Source organism: Furipterus horrens, unplaced genomic scaffold (assembly GCF_987537825.1).
Source record: "Furipterus horrens unplaced genomic scaffold, mFurHor1.1.pri manual_scaffold_13, whole genome shotgun sequence".
Classification (NCBI taxonomy): Eukaryota; Metazoa; Chordata; class Mammalia; order Chiroptera; family Furipteridae; genus Furipterus; species Furipterus horrens.
Window position 1 is genome coordinate 44,870,755 of NW_028327183.1, and position 20,003 is coordinate 44,890,757.

Sequence of the window (20,003 nt, forward strand, 5' to 3'; positions counted from 1 at the left end):
TCCTTCCCAGGGGTCGGGAACAGAGCGATCCCCCCCTCAGCCCGTCCCAACACAGCCTGACTCCCACATGGAAAGAAGCCTTGGCTTTATTCGCTCTGTGGGGCCGCTATTCCGTTCACAGGCCCCTCCCAGACACGGGATGGTGGTGGTGAGCGTGGGAATCCCATCCAGCGCCCTGTTTTTTTCTTCCCTGTCTCTTCCATGGGATCCCCACCAGGGTCAAGCACTAATATGAGGTGATGGCAGGAAAGGGGGGGGGTACAAGGTTCCTATAGGAAAGAGGAGGGGGGTTGTAGCACCAAGAGCCTGTACCCCCGTGACATCCCTGAAAGGGGGACTAAAATAAAGCCCTGGGGTCTTTTATATTTGGTAGGGGCGCCACTTCAACACGGACTGATGGGCGGCGAGGCTGGGCCCCAGCAGTCTCAAATTATGACCACCAGCTGGAGGGGCGACAGGGGCCAGGCTGGGCTTCCAACCCGAGGCAGGCGGGCGGAGGACAGAAATACCTCCAAGTGGGCACAGTCTGGTAGGAGCAAAAATCGGAGGGCCTTTTCCGTCCCCTAAAGATCCTTATTAAAGTAGGCTATGACTAGAGCTGGGGGCAGGGGCTAAGAGGGGTCCATCTGAGGAAATAGGAGGTTGTCTCCCCTCTGAACCCCCAGTGGTCCCAAGACTGAGGATATGATGGGGGGGGGGGTTTCTTGCCTGTGTGGGCAAGAGGAAGTAGAGCAGGGGGCCTATTAGTCATTTCAACCAAGTGGCTGCTCACTTATGGGGAGAGGCGAGGGGGTCCTACCCAGAATCCAAGGTGGCACTGGTCAGGGCTGGTGGGTGTCTGTGTGTGTGTTTGAGTGACATGTAAGTGCTCTCTTCTGAGAACGTCAGCTCCATGAGGGCAGATATTGTGTCTGATTTGCTCTCTCCTGGAATCCCCGGTTCCTAGAACGGGCCCCAAACACTGAACCTAGTAGGTGCTCAATAAATACTCAAATGGATGACGAATGGGTGGAGGGAGGCCTCCGTGCGTGTGTGTGTGTGTGTGTGTGTGTGTTAGTGTTGGTGTGATGTGCCTAAGTGTACATACGGGTAGAAGTGTGAAGGGTGAGCAGAGAAGTCTTGCCCCTCCCCTGGCCCCCTCTGTCTGGTGGGGGGGTAGAGAGACCCCCATCCTTACAGCCGGGAAGGTGGGCGGGCAGGGTGCACGTGGGCCAGGAGTGTGCGTGCAGCTGACCAAAGCTGGGGAGCCACAGCAGGGCGAGTGGGAGGGAGGACCAGTGGGCGGCGCTGGCTCACTCTGCAGAGCCCTTGTGGCGCCGCTTGGAGGGCGGCACGAGGCGCCGGGGCAGGTTGGCGGGCAGCCCGTGGCCTTCGAGCTTGGCCTCGATGAGGTGGCTGGCCAGGGCAAACTCCTCGTCGTCCAGCATGCCGTCCCGGTCGACGTCACTCAGCTTCCAGATGCGCCCCAGCACTGAGTTGGGGAGCTTGGTGCCCACCATCCAGGTCTTGGCCTTGATGCCGCTCAGCTTGCCGTCGGCCGGCGCCAGGTTGTAGAAGATCTCGTCGTATTTGGACTTGTCCTTGGTCACCACCCACTCGGCCTCGTCATCTGAGCCCTCCTCGCCGTCCTCCAGGGCCTCGTCGGGCCCCCGCTCCACGAAGGGGCCCATGTGCGTGCCCTCGAAGGCACCGCCGTGCACGCACACCTCGGCGCTCTCCAGCTCCTCCTGCCGCAGCAGCGGCATCAGCTTAGCGATGTCGTGCGCCAGCATGTCGTCCAGAGCCTCCAGCAGCTTCGGCTTCAGCGAGTGGAACTTGGTGAAGTCGTGAGCCATCAGCAGCTCCTGTGGGGCAGGGAAGGGGGGCACCGAGAAGTCAGGGGGCACCATCCCCAAGGCCCCCAGCTCCGTGGTGGCACCAGGACGCCTGAGCGGCTCAGGCTGCAGCTCCTTACCGAGAGGAAAGGCGTGTTTGACTATCTGCTTGCCACCCGCCACTCAGAAGGGACTTGGGCAACAGGGTCCTGCCAGCCCTGCCCCTGTGCCGGGAGTGCCCCAGGGTCACTGGACAGGAGAGAGCCGGGGGGACCTCCGATGACTCAGAGCAGCAGCCGTTCACCAGCTGGTCGAGGAGGATTTCAACATTTCGACATCAGCTCCCGTGTCACCAGAGCCCCGGAGAGGGGAGCCCTCAGCCCAGCCAGCAGCCACCCCCACCCTCCCCCCGCCATGACGCAAGTGAAGAAAATACAATTCCTGCCACTCTGTTAGCTCCGCTACCCCACCACACGCAAAGCGCGAAGGGGCTTCCTGCCAAATGTGGACGTTAGCTTCGGGATGGACAGATCATGAAGAGATCCCGGGACCCTCCCCCCACCCCCGCAAGAAGTCCCCTTTCTCTAGAACAGCTGTGGAGTTGGGTTTGTGGACACTGGGCTTCTTGCTCCGCCAGCTCTAAGTCGCCTACACTGGGAGGGTCACAACAAAGACTGACCCACATTATGGCACCACATTAATTTCCAAAGGCAAGGCAGAGAGATTGACTGATCATGACCATAAAGAGATGGGGGTGTGGCCCTGGCTGGCGTGGCTCAGTGGATTGAGCGCTGGCCTGCGAACCAAGGGTCGCTGGTTCAATTCCCAGTCAGGGCACAAGCCTGGGCTGCAGGCCAGGTCCCCAGTTCAGGGTACACGAGAGGCAACCACACATTGATGCTTTTCTCCCTCTCTTTCTCCCTCCCTTCCTTCCCCTCTCTCTAAAAATAAATAAAATATTTAAATAAATAAAATCTTTAAAGAGAGAGAGAAAGAGATGGAGGTGTGAATGGTGAAGTGGGGGTGGTGGGGTGGCAATTTCAAAGCCAGGCTGCTGGGATTCCCACTCAGCTCTGCCACTTATGAGCTGTGTGTCTTCAGGCAAGTGACTTCACCTCTCTGGGCCTCAGTTTCCACTTTTGTAAAACAGGTTGATAACTAGCACTCCCCTCATGTGAGGGGTGGAAAAGGCTAAATTAACTTGGATAAAAATGTCAGCGTAATATTAACAGCTGCTATTTATCTAGCCCTGTAGTTCTCAACCAGGGGTGATGGTATCCCCCACCACCACGGGGACAGTTGGCAAGCTCTAGACACATTTTTTATTGTCTCTAGACAGCCCAGGAATGCAGCTCACCATCCTGCAATGACAAATTCTCTGGCCCCGAATGTCAGTAGTGCTAAGGGTAAAAAACCTGATCTAGTCCAAACTCTGTGCCAGACACTGTTCCATGGGGTTTGCAAGCATTAGCTGATTCAGAACTCGCAGCAACAAGTAGATACTGGCAGGATGCCCATTTTCCAGTTGAAGAAACTGAGGCTCAGAAAACGAAATGACTTACTCATGTTCATGGCGCTAGTAAGTGGCCAAGGCAAAAAATTCACTCTACCATGATTCCTCTGTCTTGAGTTGAAGACACCTCAGGCCCAAAGATCACAGGCTTTGAGGATCAGCCCTCAAACCAGGCTTGGCCTGGGCAGGAACTAGTCCCCACCTCGGTGCCTGAGCCTGATCTTCTGTCTCCATGTTCATTTGGTCACTCCTGCCCTGCCCACCCCCAGGAGCGCTTCACTGACCCCATGCTGCCACACCCCGACCCAGGGCTTTCCCCAGCACTGCTTAATCCTAGACCTGCGCATACGAGGAGCCTCCCACTGGTCCCCCAAGATCCATTTGTCCCTTCCTCCTCAGTACTGGAATCCCTGAACATTACCTGGGTTCCTGGCCACCCAAAGGGAAGACTACACTTCCCAGCTTCCCTTGCAGTTGGCTGTGGCCACCTGACTTACTTCTGGCCAATTCAATGTCAGCACAAGTTACCAGCGCACCGTTAGTAGGATAGCCCTGTTCAGTACATTAGGCACATGTGGTTATTTAAATTTCCATGAGTTAAAATTAAATAAAACCTAAAATTTCAATTCTAATGTGGCTAGTGGTTACCATATTGGCCTGCACAGCATAAAACACTTCCATCATCATAGAAAGTACTATTGGACGGCACTGTTGTATAAAGAGACAGACCGTCCCATCACCTTCCCTCCCCTCCACTCTTCTTGCTGGCTGGAACGCAGACACAAGGGCTGGAGTTTCCACAGCCATTTTGTACCATGAGGGCTCTTGGGAGGCCAGGCATGGAGGGGAACTAAGAAAAGGCTTGGGTCCCTGGCTCTGTGAAGCACCAAACCTGCCCTAAATCATCTATGAAAGAGCGAAATACACTTCTATCTTCATTAAGCCACAGTTATTGGGGTTTTTTCCTTCACTCCCTTATCCTAATTCATAAAGCCACATTCCCACAAAACCATTTGCAGAAGGTGCTTCCCAGAACCTGCCACCCACCCCTCCCGTTTCCCAGGCCCCATCCTGGAGCCCACAAAAGCCCGCCTTCCGGGCACCCCTCCACTCTGTCCCGGGCGGCCTCCCACCTGCATCTTCTGGCAGTCGGGAAAGTCGCCGGGGGAGATGTGATGCTCCAGCTGAATCTTGGCGAAGATGACAGGAAGCTTGAGGATCAGCTGCTTCTTCTTGTTTTCCTTCCCGAACACGGACGGCATCTCCTTCTTCAGGTAGCTGATGATGTACGTGTGCACCTGCGGGGACGGGGGAGCGTGCTCGCCTGCGTCTGCCTCACGGTGCCCTGGCGGGCTCCTTAGAGCACAGATTCACACCCAGGCTGGTGTGGCTCAGTGGGTTGAGTGCTGGCCTTTGAACCAAAAGGTCACCGGTTCAGATCCCAGTCAGGGCACATGCCTGGGGTGTGGGTTCCTGACCAGTCGGGGCACATGCGACAGGCAGCCCATTGATGTTTCTCTCATGCATCAATGTTTCTCTCCCTCTCTTTCGCTCTCACTCCCCCTCTTTCGCTCTCACTCCCCCTCTCTAAAAATAAATAAAATCTTTTAAAACATACACGCACACAGGTTCCTGCCCAGTATTGCCAATACAATTGGTCCAGGGGTGGGGCTTGAAAATGTGCATTTTTTAAAGATTTTATTTATTTACTTTTAGAGCAGCGGTTCTCAACCTGTGGGTTGCAACCCCTTTGGGGGTTGAACGACCCTTTCACAGGGGTCACCTAAGACCATTGGAAAACACATATATAATTACATATCGTTTTTATGATTAATCACTGTGCTTTAATTATGTTCAATTTGTAACAATGAAAATACATTCTGCATATCAGATACTTACATTATGATTCATAACAGTAGCAAAATTACAGTTATGAAGTAGCAACAAAAATAATTTTATGGTTGGGGGTCACCACAACATGAGAACTGTATTAAAGGGTCGCGGCATCAGGAAGGTTGAGAACCACTGTTTTAGAGAGAGGAAAAGGGGGAGGGAGAGAAAGAAACAGACAGATACAGGAAGAGTGTGAGAGATACATTGATTGGTTGCCTCTTGCACGCCCCCAACTGGGGACCTGGCCAGCGACCCAGGCCTGTGTCCAGACTGGGAATCGAACCAGCAACCCGCTGGTTCGCAGATTTGCACCCAGTCCACAGAGCCACACCAGCCAGGGAAGGATGTGCATTTTGAACCATTACAGGTGAGCTGCTGCGCTGTAGCCGTCCCAGGAAGAAGGGCTCCTCTCCCACAGCGATCTCAGCCCTTCCCCAGGCCTCAGCACCCCGCAGCACCACCCACGTCCAGACCTACACACCAGCGCGGCCCGCTCCCTGGAGCTCCAGGCTCAGAGCTGGTTGCCGTGCCCACATTCCCGCACAGCTCCGGCGCAGACCACCCTCTGCGGAATGTGGGCCCGGCCTCTAGAGCTGTGTCCCCCTCAGCTGTGCTCATCTTGGAAAACAAGTGCCCCACCCCCCTCTCCCTTTGCCATGGAGGCCAGAAATCTGGAAATCAGTCCTGATTTCAATCTTCCTCCTCACTGGCCACTTCCAGCCCCACAGTGAGTCCTTCTCCTGTTCCCTCCTAAAGCTCTCATTTCTCTCCGCCTCAGTGGCCACGGCTAAGGTGACCATCTCTTGCCTCGGGAGACACACCGGTCACCCCACTGGTCTCCTGGCTTCTTCTCTCTTCCCTAGGAACCCTTCTCCGCCAAAGGTTTTGCTGCTGCTCCCAAGTCTAGATTTGCTTTTCATCCGAGTTCAAAATTCCTACCATAGCCAGCGGCCAAAGCTCCATAGCAAGCAATTCTCAAAGTGTGGTCTTTAGGGGTTCACCCACTCAAAAGCATCTGAATAATAATAGGAAGGCGCTATTTAGCTTTTTAACTTTCCATTTCCTCTGCAGTGGGCAGTGGAGTTTTTTTTTTAAGGCTACAAGATGTGGGGAAGGCAGACATTAAGGAGATTTGCAAAACTGTAAAACAGGCTCACTGTCCTTCCTAAACTTTTTTGTTTCAAAAATAGTTAATTTTCATAAAACGTGTTACTTAGCTTAACTAACGTTGGTTGTTATTTTAAGTGATCTTAAAATGTTAATTATTATGGGCACTTATTAATACACATTAACATCATCCATAAACAACTGAAAACAATGATAATAAATGACTACCTAATAATGATGTAATTGTTAGTTATTGGCTCGTTAATACTGAAATAAACATTAAACGTTTTTTCCAGCTTTAAATTCTAATATGGCCAACACAGACAGGTTTAGAACAAACTCTATGGGGTCCTCAATAATTTTTAGGAGTGTACAGACGTCCTGGGACTGAAAGGTTTGAGGGACACTACTCTCCGTGGTTGGTCTGGCTCTGGCCGCTTCATCCAGCAGTACCTCCCCCGAGGCACTGCTCCAGCTGCCTCGCCTCCTTTCCCAGGTTGACCAGATACCAACCCCTTCCCCACCTCAGGGCCTTTGCACATGCTACTCGACCTGGTCTCCCTATAGCTTCCTGTTGAGGTCGCCTCCTCACACATGCTACTGTGGCAAGCAGATGCCTCAAACCACCACCATCCAACTGTTTTCTAGCTTCACCTTTTTTGTTCTGTTTACAATATTGGCCACAATTCACCATTATTTTACTTATCTGTTGGTTTATTTATTCTGTCTCTTTCCATCAGAATGTGAGCTCCAGGGGGGCTGAGACCTTAATTGTTCCCTCTGTCCTCAGCTCTGGCACAATGTGCACAGAAAACACTCAAGAAATATTTGCAGAATAAGCCAATGGGCCAGGGAACAAACCTCTGAGCCACAATCTCACATGTTATCAGAAAACAAACAAGGAGGGCAGAGTAATGAGTATACTATGTTCCATTTTAAGTAGAAAGCTAAATAATTAAATGTATATGCTTAAGTAAAAACAGTATCTCCAGGCAAAGGCATAAGAAACTGCTTGCGGGGCTGCCTCTAGGGAAGAGGCCCAGAGAGCTGGGGGGTCAGAGGTGGGAAGGAGCCTGTTTGACCTGGCGTGAATGATCTTAAGTGTTCAATTAAAAACACTTATTGAATGAATCATAAGTTCAGAATGCTAAAAATTCTGGTGACTTTGGCTGGTTCTGAATCCTCACCCCCGCCTACCTCCATCACCACATCTCCTCCAGCCACCTTGGCTCCTTGTCAAACACGCCCTTCCTCCAGGGCCTTTGCACTTGCTGTTCCCTCTACTTGTATGGTCTCCCAGATCTCCATTCAGCTCCCCCTTTCCCCACCTTCAGGCTCCTGCTCAAACATCACCTCCTTGGGCAGACGCTCCCTGACGTCCCTGAAATAGTCAGTCCTTCACCAGCCTCTCTTCCCTCTGCTTCATTTATCTTTATTATCCTTGTCCCATACAATATAGTGTTATCGATCAATTTAATATCCCCTTCCCCATTACAAAGTAACTGGCTCCCTGTTGCATCTCCTGAGCCTGGAAGAGCGAAGGGGCATGTTGCAAGCACTCCGGGACTGTCTGTTAAACGAGTGTCCCTGGGGCCACTCAGAGAAGCTCAGTATGAAGGTTCAGGACCTTTGGCCTCTGGAGACTCAGACCCTCCCAAGACCGTGGCCTCAGGTATCACAGCCCAGCGAACCCACCCCTTCCCGCAGCTCTGGCCTCCCTGAAGGGCAGAGCCAGAGGCCTCCTCTGCAACGGACCTCGTGGAGAGGGGTGGCTACCAAGAGTCCAGAAAGGCTCTGAAGCCTTGGGGGAAAACATGTTTGATGGTGGGACCAACTGTGGCAGAATCGTACGCCAGGGGTGAGCAGGTGACATGGAGCAGGGGAGGGGCCATGAGGCTCAGTCGCAGTGGACCTTGAGCTTCGAGTAGCAGTGGGGAGCCAAGGATGCATCTGCAGGACGAAGGGGGAGGCGTGGCCTGTAGGCGTGAGGGGGCCAATCAGGGCAGGGGTGTGGCCAGGATGGTGGGCGTGGCCTGAGACGGGCCAATGAGACGAGGGGCGGGGTCTCCGGGCGGCTTCTCGGGGACCAGAAGAGGAGGGGCGGCAGAACGCTGATGGCTTTTCCAGAGAGGAAGCGGGGGAAGGTGCCAGGAAGAGATAAGGTGGGAGGGCGGAGTGGGCCGGGGCGCGGGTCCCGGGCTCCGGGGTTTGTCCTGGTTTCCGGAGCCGCCTCCTGTCCGGCGAGGGTACCAGGTGTCCGGCCCGACCCGGCCCTCGGCCCCCGGGGCCGCGGGCTCCAGCTCCTGCTGCCGTGAAGGGGTCTGGGGGATGGTGTCCTGGGGCGCGGCGAGAGCGAACCACACAGAGAGGAAGAGACTGGGAGGAAGACAGGAAGGTAGATCGATGGATAGAATGAGGGAGGGAGAGAAGTACAGAGAGTAAGAGAGGGGAGGAGAAGACGGAGGGAAAGAGGAGAGAATGAATGAGTGATGCAGGGAGAAAGGGAGAAAGAATGAGGGAAGGACGGAAGAAGAAAAAAAGTTGGATAAAGAAAGAAGGAGAGAGCCCTGGCTGGTGTGGCTCAGTGCATTGAGTGCCGGCCTGCGAACCAGAGGGTCGCCAGTTCGATTCCCAGTCAGGGCCCATGCCTGGGTTGCAGGCCAGGTCCCCAGTTGGGGGTGTGCAATTATCAACCACATATTGATGTTTCTCTCCCTCTCTTTCTCCCTCCCTTCCCCTCTTTAAACATAAATAAGTAAAATCTTTTGGGAAAAAAAAAGAAAAGAGAGCAAGAAACTGAGAACAAGGTAGGCAGAAGGATATACACAGGGAAAGACAAGAGAGACAGACGGACAGACGCGGGCCTGGGCAGAGGAGGGAAGAAAGGTGGATTCGGAAGGTCCCAGGGCACATTGGGCCACGCCCTCCCTCCCAGGGAGGATTCCTGGGGTGGGAGCTCTGACTCACCCCCTCTCCTGCATTTTAAACCAACACCTCTGGCTCCTCCACCACCCCACCCCCAACCTCCGGGCCTCCCAGCTTGCCCAGCTTCCTACCCCGCCTCCACCCTGGCCGCCTCCTCCATGCATGTTCCATCTGGCCTCCAAAATCACTCGGAAACCAGTGCTCTCCTCCGCCTCCCCAAGGCCTGTCCTGATCCAGGCCCCTCCTCGTTCCTTGGTGCCCAGCCTCCCCACCCTTGAATCCACCCCCCAGAAGGCGTCTGACGTCTGCACCGTCCCTCCCTTGCTCCGAATCCTCCCCTGGCTCCCAGGGCTCCTGGGGCACAGTGTTCCTGGCCACAGCCCTGGGTGCTCTGACTGCCACCCACCTCCCCAATTCCATTACGAGTTCTGCCTGCACTAGTTCAATGGACAGTTTCCCTCTTCCTTTGCTTGCCATGTTCTCACCTCTGGTCCCTGTGCTCGCTGCTCCCACTGTCTAGAATCCCTTCCCCTCCTCATCTCCTCATCCTCTAGTTTGCAGCTCAGGTGCCCTTTCCTCCAAGAAGCCCTTCTGATTGCCCCCGGCTCCCCAGTTCCAGCCCTGACCACAGCGGGTCTTCACGGTGGAGCTGGGACAGCCCTGCAGCACCTGGCACAGGGCCAGGCACAGGAGAGATTTTGTCAGTGAGCACACTTGTTCAACGTCACTCATCCAATAAATATTTACTGAGCGCCAACTCTGTCTTAGGCACTGGGGATAGAGCAGGGAAAAAACTCAAAGAAATATAGATTCCTGCTTCTGTGGAGCTTAAATGCAAGTGCAGGAGAGACAGAAATAAACACTGAAACCCAATGAGCGGATAACACAGGACCAGGTAGTAATGACAGCTATGAAGAAAACTACAACAGTGATAAAGCAGGACTTGAAGGGGGAGGGAGGAGGGGGTAGTTATTTTCATAAAAAGGGGGGACAGTCAGGGAAAACTTCCTGAGAGGTGACACGAGTAAAAACAAGAAGGAGATGAAAAACAAGCCAGGTGGGAGAGGGGTGGGTAGGGAGAGGGCTCCAGGAAGAGGAACAGCAAGTGCAAAGGCCCTGAGGTAGGACTGAGGAGGCCAGTGTGAAGTGCAATGGATGACAGGGAGTGGAAGATGAGGACAGAGAGGAAGGGGTGGACTGTGGACCACAGGGAGGGTTTGGTTGTTGTTGAGTGACTCAGGAGTCCAGGGTGGGACATGGTACAATTTGGTGGTAGGTGGTACATGAAGGAATAATAGAACAGAGAAGAGACAAGGAGACAGGGAAAGAGATAGAGACCTGAACACAATGGTAGAGGAACAATTCTTGCAATTCTGCTTCCCCCAGGCCACTGTACACCAGAATGACCCAGCCTGGAGGACTCTTAGATTAGACAACCAACTCCTCAGAGAGTTAGCTGCTATGTCCGTGACTGGCAGCCAAGTAGCGGAGGGTCAGAGGGAAGGCTAGAGATGCCCCTGCCTCCCCGCCCCCACTACTGCCCGCCCCCCCCCCGCGCCCCCCGCCCCGCCGGGACTGCTCACCCGCACCAGCCGGGCCCTCTTCACCAGGTCGTTGAGCTTGCGCAGGGCGGCGTGGCGCGGCAGGCCCTGGATGTCGCGGAAGAGGTCCTGCTCCTCCAGCTCGAAGAGGCGCCGGTTGTCGGGCACGAGGAGGGGCTGGGACCAGAAGGAGCCGATGTAGACGCGCAGCACCTCGGGCGTGCCCACCACCTTGCCCAGCGCCCACATGAGCGCCCCGTAGACGCGCATCAGCTGCTGCGTCTCCACCATGTCGGCCTTGTTGAGCACCACGCGGATCTTGTCCTCGTGGCCGCGCAGGGCGCCAATGGCCTCAGAGAACTCGTCAGAGATCTCCAGCTTGTGCGCGTCGAAAAGCAGGATGATGAGGTCCACGCGCTCCGCGAACCAGCGCAGCACCGCTGGGAAGTCATAGCCTGGGGGGCGGTGGGGGGGAGGGGGGACCAAGATCAGCCCCCACCCTGCAGCCATCCGGATGCATCCCTTCCTTTAGGTCGGCGCCAGAATTTACAGATGTCCAGGTTGTTAACTATCAAAACCCTTGTCTATGTGAAATAGCCAAGGTCCCTACAGCATCCCACTGCTCTGGCTTCACAGCACCAGCGAAATTCTCCCAACACTCTGGCTCCAGTCCCCCAAGCCATCTAGCTACACTCACCCCCCTGCGCTCATTCCTTCACACAGGCATGCATTCATTCAGCGGATATTCGTGGTGTGCGTGGGTCCTGACTTACAGGTTGTTAAAACGCTGAAGCGAGAGGAGCTGCACAGTCTGAAAGGGTGTAGATGGGAGTCGGCTAGGAGGTCTGTGGTGTAAGGGGGAAGCCGTGTGGTTTGGAGAGAGTCCACCACGAGGTCAAAAGTAAGAAACAGGAGCCCCACCGGGAATCCTGCCTGGAATACATGGCGGCACGGCTGGCGAGGCTGGAATTGCGGGGACCTGCCTAGCCAAGCACGGATCAGTCGGACAGGCCGGAATGCTGAGCCGTGACCGGGAAGGCTGAGCCGCGGACATCTGCTTTTCTGAAAGAGGGTACTTCTGACTGCATGTTCTGAAGCTGGCCCGGTTTGGCAGGGGGACGTAGTACTAAGTGCTTTGGGGTGTTTTAAAGGGAGGGGGACATAATGGTAGAAACCCACCATTATTCTGAATCTGTTAAAATTTTAAATAAAGCCAATTTCCTTTTCCACCAAGAAAAAAAAAAAGACACTGAAGTATTTTCCAACGGCTGTGCTTTTGTGGACCCCCCCCCCCAAATACCCCCAAGTACCTCCATCACACTGGGCCCACCCCAGGCCTGCTGGATCTCCTCACAATCCAATGACTAGAGAGTTCACATTGGCCCAGCCACACTCTTGCCATAGCAGGCATTAAATATTTTAAATTTATTTAACGCTACTTACTGAGCACCTTGGTGTGTGCCAGGCCCTGACACCACAGAAGCCACCCAGACAAGGCTCTCGCCCATCCCCGCAAGGGGTTCATTCCTTCCTGTCCCCACTGGTTTCCTCATTCACTCCCGCATTCACACTGGTTACTCCCAAGCAATGCTCAGGACAGGAGGACCTGGGTTTGAATCCTGCCTTCGCCCCCGTCAGCTGTGTGGCCTTAAACAAGTAGGAAACCTCTCCGAGCCTCTGTTTCCTCTTCTGGACAATGGAAATCATAATAAAACAAACCTCATAGGACTTTTGCGAATATTAAAAGAATATAAATGAGCCCTGACTGACGTGGCTCAGTTGGTTGAGCACCATTGTCCGCAAAGCCAAAGGCTGCTGGTTTGATTCCCAGTCAGGGCACATGCCTGGGTTGTGGGCCTTGTCCCCGGTTGGGGGCATGCTTCTACATTGCTGTTTCTCTCTCTCCCTTCCCCTCTTTCTAAAAATAAATACAGAAAATCCTTTTAAAGAATAAAAATAAGAGAATATGAATGAGCTAATGTATATAAAGAGCTTAAAATAGTACCTGGCACTGAACTATATACTCAAAATGGGCGAGTTTTAGGCTTATAAATTATACCCCAATAAAACATTTAAAAATAGGGCCTGGCTGGTGTGGCTCAGTGGGTTCAGCATCGCTTGTGAACCAAAGGGTTGCCGGTTCAATTCCCAGTCGGCACATGCCTGAGTTGTGGGCCAAGTTGCTGGTTGGGGATGTGCAAAAGGCAACCAATCTATTGCACAGCAATGTTTCTTTCCCCCTCTTTCTCCTTCCCTTCCCTTCTCTCTAAAAAGTAAATAAATAAAATATTAAAAATATATAATAAACAGTGCTGAGTGCATGGTAAGTGCTCAACAGGTATTAGTCATAGTGCATGTCATACACTGTTGGGGGGGTCATTCAGGGACTGTCCCCAGAGATGCCTGCTCAGTGCTGGGGACATAGCTTGCTCAGTCAGCCCCTCCCTGTCCTTACTAGGCTCACAGTCCAAGGGGGACACAGACCTGTCCCCAGAGTGGTCAGGCTGGGATGGGGAGCCCAGGGAGCTGCAGGAGCCCAGAGGGACCTCCTGACCCAGCCTGGGGGATCAGGGAGGGCTTCTTGGAGGAAGGACCTCAGATTGGCCACAGGGGAGGGGGAGGAGTTACCTGGCAGAACAGGGAGCCAGAACTGATTTCCCTGACATCACTTTATGCTCTTCCTGACTCCTCACTGAACCCTCAAAACAACCCCAGGAAGACAGGCACTTTTATGACCCCCACTTTCCAGATGAGGAAATTGAGGCACAGAGAGATTAAGGAATTTCCTCAAGACACAGGCAGAAGATGACGGAGCAGGAGCCCCCATGGGCCTCCATGATCAGCTGGGGAACTGCTGCCAGGCCCATCCCCTCAAGGAGGAAGCAGGCTCCTTGTGGCTGCTAGGGACTGGATGGGACGGGTGGGGGACATTGTTTGGGGGGGAGGAAGGGCTGGGTCACCAGAGGGACGGCAGCTGGGGACCCCTCCCTCCCCAATGTCTACACAAACACACACACCAGCCCGGATTTGGAAAGTGTGTCTCATATAAGAGGGAAGGAGGAGGGCGGAAGATTGAGTCAGCCTGGCAGAGAGGAACGGCGCATGTGCACTCGCTCAGGAAAAGCAGTCACACTAGCACTTCTGTAGCACCTACTGTGTGCCACACGCTGTTGGCGGGGCTCTGCACATTTTGACGTTTAATTTTAACCCTCAGTGCAACCTATGGGGCTGATACTATTATCATCCCCACTTTACAGATGAGGAAATTGAGGCACAGAGAGGTTAAGTAGCTTGCCCAAGGTCCCACCGTTTAAAAACAGCAGAGCCCAGGGGGCTCCATTACGCTACGGTCACACACACGCACGCTCACAGATGCTACACACAGAGGCCACCACACCCCACGAATGCTCACACACAGGCGTGCTCACACCCAGCGCACACCTGGCCACACGAACAAGCTGCAGCCTCCCAGGCACACTCTTGCTCACCATCTAGGACCTGCACAGATACTCGCGGTCACACAATCACAAAGACACTATGAGACCTGCACAAATAACAGACGGACACCAGCACGCACACTCAAGCACACTGGCACGCCCACAATTTACACACGCAACCCCCACACCCTTCCAGACCCAAAGGCACTCCCCCAGGCACAGTTGCACACAGCACCCCTGCACGCACACACTCACCCTTGCACACACAGGCACGCAACCGTACACAGAGATACCATCACATACAGTCACACACAGTCCCTCAAAGTCCCCCACAGTTCTTCAGAGGCGCACTAAGTCACAGCCGGCCAGGCACGGGCACAGACTCCCAGACAGACACACACACACACACAGGCAGACAGACTCTCCTCCTCTTTCTCTACCCCCACTGCCAGGGAAGGAGACCCCGTTCTCTACTCTCCCCCCTCCCCACTGCCCTTGGGCCCCCCACCCAGCACCGCTGCATTGGTTGGAGACCGCACTCCGTTCCATCCTCCCAGGAATTCCCCAGCCCGCCCCTCCTGCCTCCCCGGTGGGGCTGGCACCGCGCCCACCCAATGTCTTTTGCAGCTGCCCCGGCCTCTCTCTCCGGGGACTCGCCCGCTGGGCCGCAGCCAGGGACACAGTAACCCTCCGCGCCCTCGCCCTGCCCCGCGGCCCACGCTCCCGGTCCCCTCTGGCCCACACTGCAGCCTCCTTTGCCCCAGTTCCTGGCCTCCGAAGCGCGAGGAGGGGGACAGAAACGCGGGGGTGGGGGTGCGGGGCGCAGATGCCGAGTGGCGCTGGGCAGCGGTGGGGGCCAGGCCTTGGAGGCCCCGCTGGAATTCGCCTCCCGCCGCTCCCCCTGCACAGCTGTTTATAAATTCCAGGCCGGGCCTTGGCCCCCGCCCAGATCCCCCCTCCCAGCCCCTTCCCAGCCCCATCTGTGGCCCAGACCCGGCCGGGAGCGCGCGGTGCCCGGGCCTCCCCGCTGGGCTCGGTGGCCGGGCCTCAGCCCTCGGCCTCGGGTCCCTCCGACACTGACTTTCCGTCTCTCCCCGTCTCTCCTTCTTGCCGTTTACCCCGCGGCCGTCGGCGGCCCGGACCTGCAGCTGCAGCCTGTTCGCACGTGTGCGCCCGCCCGCCTCCCCCACCGGCAACGTGCGCCAACATGGACGAGTCACAGGCTCCCTCCCACCAGCTCCCTTCCCTTCCCAGCCAGCTCAAGGCCGGCTGACACAGGGGCAAGTCTTAGCAGAGGCCCGGGCCCACCTCCCTCGGACCCCGGAGTCCGGATCCCCGGCCCCTCCCCCCTCAGACCCAGGAGTCCAGGCCCCCAGCCCCTTCCCGCTCAGACCCAGGAGCCCAGCCTCACTCACCGCGGCTCACTCTCTGTTTGGCGCCGGACAGGATGCCCGGGGTGTCAATGATACTAATGCTCTCCAGGACCTGATTGGGGAGGTGGGCGCACATAAACCTGGGGTGGAAAGAAGGACAGGGATCAGTCAATGCGGGGAAAGACAGGAGAGGACCCATCGAGAGGTTCAATCAGGTTCAGAGAAGGGAAGACTTAAAGGGGAGAAAGAAAGATCAGGACATAGAATAGTAAGTATTAAAATATTAGAGGTGTGCCCTGACCAGTGTGGCTCAGTTGGTTGGGCATCATCCTGCAAAGCAAAGGGTCACCAGTTCGGTTCCCGGTCAGGCCACATGCCTAGGTTGCGGGTTCCGTCTCCGGTTGGGGTGCATTTGAGAGGCGACTGATCAACGTTTCTCTCTCACATTGATGTTTCTAACCCCCTCCTTCTCCCTTGTTTCCCCTCTCTCTAAAAATAAGTAAAATCTTTTTTAAAAAGTTGAGCTGATGCTTACTGAGCACTTACTTTGTGCCGGGTGCTGTTCTCAGCATTTCTATGCATTATAATTCATTTAGTCATTGAAACAATCCCACGGAATGGGGACTATGGTTATCCCCATTTTCCAGATGAGGGTAGGAATGGCACAGAGAGGTCAAGTCATTTGCCCAAAGCAACCCAGCTAGGCAGGAGTGGGACCCCGGCAGCTGGGTGCATTGGCTGAACAGCTGCCCCAGGGAAGGCAGAAGAGCAGAGGCAGGATGGGGAAGGGTCAGTTAGAGAGAAGGGAATTGGGGCTGAAACGGAGAGAAGCACAGGCAGGGAAGGGACAGAGATGGGGACCAGGGACAGGAAGATGCCCCCTGCTCTCAGCTGCACACCTGTTGAGGAAGGTGTTCCCGAACGGGTTGAGTTTCCGGAAGGGCTTCTCTGGGTCAACCACGAGGGCGTTGCCCGGCACAATGCCCTCAGTTTCCCCGTGCATGACGGCCACAAAGCAGTCGGTGGTGGGCTCCGGCCCCACGCGGGAGCCCGGCACCTCCTGCTCCAGCAGGTACTGGATGAAGCTGGTCTTGCCTGTGCTGTACTGGCCGGCCACCAGCACCATGGGCTTGCCATCAAAGTCTGCATCCTCCAGGGCGGGCGAGTGGAAGTCTCCGAAGCGGTAGTGCTCCTCCAGAGGCAGCAGCTTGGTGCGGTACAGCTCCTTGAGGGACGAGGTCACCGTGCGGATGGCCTCGGGCTGCTGGCCCCGCGCCCCACTTCGCTTCAGCCAGCTGAACATGGCGGCAGCACGCTACCCACTGGGCTCGCCGGCAGAGGGAGATGTGCAGGAGGAGAGCTGCCTGCAGGAGGAGAGGGTGTGGATGAGGACTGCCTGGTGGAGGAGAAGAAGGAAGGGAACTGCGAGGTGGACTGGGAGGAGGAGGGGGATGGAGTGTGCGCAGCAGGCGGAGCAGCTACCATTGATGGTGGATGGCAGGAGGTGATGGCCAAGGGAGGAAGAGAGATTAACAGTGGAACGACTGACTGAAGGAGTGGGATTGGTGGCAGAAGACCGAGGAACAAAGGGAAGGATGCAGAAGCTGCATAGAAAAAATTCCTTCCTTCCTTCCTTCCTTCCTTCTTTTCTTCCTCCCCTCTCCCCTTCCATCATTTCACACATTGTCACTGAAATTGCTCCACGTGTCAGGAGCTATGGACCCAGAAATAGGCCGCTGACCAGTTTCCAACCACTCAAGAGCCTCCAGTGGGAAGAGGGTCTGGGCACCAAGCAGCCAGTGATGCCTGGGAAATGCCAGGCAGTGGACTTGTGGGCACCAGAGGGGGACGTGAAGAACTGGCCACCAGTCAGCAAGCTCCGGCTGGGCTGACTTTGGAGCTGCTCCTTGCAAAGTGGGCGTGACAAGGGCATATAGGCCGAGAGGATGGTGTGTGAAAAGGTCTGGGGCTGTGAAATGTATGGACGGGGTGGCTGGACACAGGGGCACCAGGAGGAGGGGGAAAATAAAGCTGAGAAATCGCCCAGGTGTACCCCGGTCATGAGAGGCCTTGGGCATTCACAAGAATAATAACTCAACATTTATGATCACTGAATGCCAGACACCACTCTACATGATTTAATCTTCATAACAGCCTTGTAAGGTAGGGCTATTATTATCCTCACTTTTCTGACCAGGAAATGGAGGCTTAGAAAGACAGCAATAACTTGTACCACAGGCTAGAAAGGGCTGAAGCTGGGACTCCAAGCAACCTGACCTCAGAACCTGCACTCTTATCATAGGTCTAAAGAGTTACAAAGAAAAAGAATTACCAACCCAGCAGCAACGAACACCCCCAGCACCCAGACTGTGTTCTCTATTCCCTTCCCAGCCTTTCATTCTCTGTAGGATCTGTAGTGATGTTCCTTCTTTCATTCCTACTATCAGTTATTTGTGTCTTGTCTTTTTTCTTTTCTTTTCTTTTCTTTCCTGATCAGTCTAAGTAGATGCTTATAATTTTACTGGTCTTTTCACAGGACCAACTTTTGGTCATCTCTCTAAATATCATTTTCCACTAAAAGAAACCAGCGCTCCTTTGAGAAGTGGCTGACTCAGGGGCTGCCAGAGGGAAAGAAGTGAGCCCAGATCAGAGAGAGGGGAAGTGCTCCAGGAGGGGTAGGGGGGACACAGGACCCCACCTGAAGGGGCCCCACTGGCCAAAGGTGGGACAATTTGAAATTAAATGTTTAAAATCCATAAAATCATAATAATTTTCAAAAAAAGGTTGGGGGGGCAGTCAGGGAAGAAGAGGTAAGGTAAAGAAGAGGCAGAAGCTGGGACCTGGGATGTCGGCGAAGGAGAGGGGGCTTGGGGGGTGCCCTAAGGAGGGAGGCGTGCGGGGGTCGTGCTGAAAGGACGCCTGGGGTGGCTGGACAGGCGATGGGGTCGGTGGGGTAGGAGAGGAGCTCTTGGGTGGGAGGAGGACCAAGCAGGACACAGATGGGTGAGGGCGGCGGAGAGAGACCCCAGGAGATCCCCTAGCTCAGAGGGTGGGGCGGGGAGTTCAGAGAGACTGGGGGAGAGGGGAGACAGGGCAAGGCTGGGAGGGACGCACAGAGTGAGGGACACTGTTCCAGACTGGGAGGGGCTGGGGAGGGGAAGAGCCGGGTTTCAGGAGGGACTCGGGACGCCGAGGAGACCGTTACACACTGCGGGGTGGGGACCGAGGGTCTTGGGCGAGCAGGGGACTAACCGGGTGCCAGAGCTGGCTCTGGGGCTCCGTGGGCGGGGGCTGCGTGGCGACCGCGGGGGTAGGGGGCCACTCACCGACGGGGCGCGAAGGCGGCTGGACAGGGCAGGCGGGCTGGGCGGGGGTCCCGCGGGGATCAGAGGCGCCCGCGGAGCTGCCTGTGCTCGCGGTCCCGTCTGGAGCCGTCTGAACCGGGAGGCGCCTGGAGCCCGAAGGAGGGAAGGGAGGGGCGCGGGGGGGGGGGGGCGGGACGAGGCGCCCCCCCTCCCCAAACCCGGCGCCCGGCCTCTGGCGCCCCCTGGTGGGGAGCGGGAGGGCGCCTTCGCGAGGTGAGCTATGGCTCGACCTTCTTAACAAGGGAATAAAACGAACAGTAACGACGGCGGCAATAATTATGATAATAAAAGACTTAAGTGAGTTCAGGAAACTCTTCTGCTCACAGCTCTTCCCTGGCTTCTCTCTCAGCCAAAGTCCAAGTCAAACCGGGTGGCCCTCAAGACCCTCCGTCCTCACCTCCCTCCGCGTCCCCTTGCTCACTTCGCTCCGGTCGCTCTGGCCTCCTGGCGGTTCCTCCAACACACCAACCACCCTCCAACCTCAGCGGCTTTGCACTTGCCGTTCCCTCCACCTGGAAGGCATGGCTTCTCCCTCCTCTCCTTCAGGTGTCTGCTGAAATGCCACCTCCCGAAAGAAGCCCTCCCTGATCTCTTTATTGAGTGCAGCGCCCACCGGGTAGCCATTATGGCTGCTTTACTTTTCTCCACAGTCCTTATCACTCCACGTATTCCACATTTCTCTGCTTAAGTGACTGCTGCCCTCAAACAACGGAGCCCCACAAGGGCAGGGAGTTCCAGCCGGGTAGGTGGTTCCCTGCGGTGGCCCCAGCCTAAGCACAAGGCCTGACACCCGGAAGGGCCTCAGTCAATATTTGTTGAGTGAATCCCTAATGCTTACGGAGCACTTCCTTTGTGCAAGCACCAGTCTAAGCTCTTTGAGTTCTCAGAATATCCCTGAAAAGTAGGTATTATTATCCCCATTTTACAGGTGAGACAACTGAGTCCCCAAGAAGTGGATTTAGGAAACCCAGAGAGATTGTTCAGGGCTGAGAGTCCCGCCTGGTCCATAGCAGATGCTTAAAAAAACATCTGCTC

At 55.3% G+C, this 20,003-nt stretch overlaps 1 protein-coding gene across 1 annotated transcript; it reads right to left on the minus strand.

Annotated features, from left to right (window-relative positions):
• Positions 1-68: 68 nt before the first annotated feature.
• EHD2 (EH domain containing 2) lies at positions 69-19,050 on the minus strand. Its single transcript, XM_090261114.1, has 6 exons — positions 18,930-19,050; positions 16,503-16,967; positions 15,646-15,743; positions 10,836-11,248; positions 4,461-4,625; positions 69-1,844 (listed from the first exon to the last, which is right to left on the minus strand). Exons 2-6 carry the CDS (start codon positions 16,904-16,906, stop codon positions 1,293-1,295), a joined length of 1,632 nt encoding a protein of 543 aa, XP_090117240.1. The 5' UTR covers positions 16,907-16,967; positions 18,930-19,050; the 3' UTR covers positions 69-1,292.
• Positions 19,051-20,003: the final 953 nt, after the last annotated feature.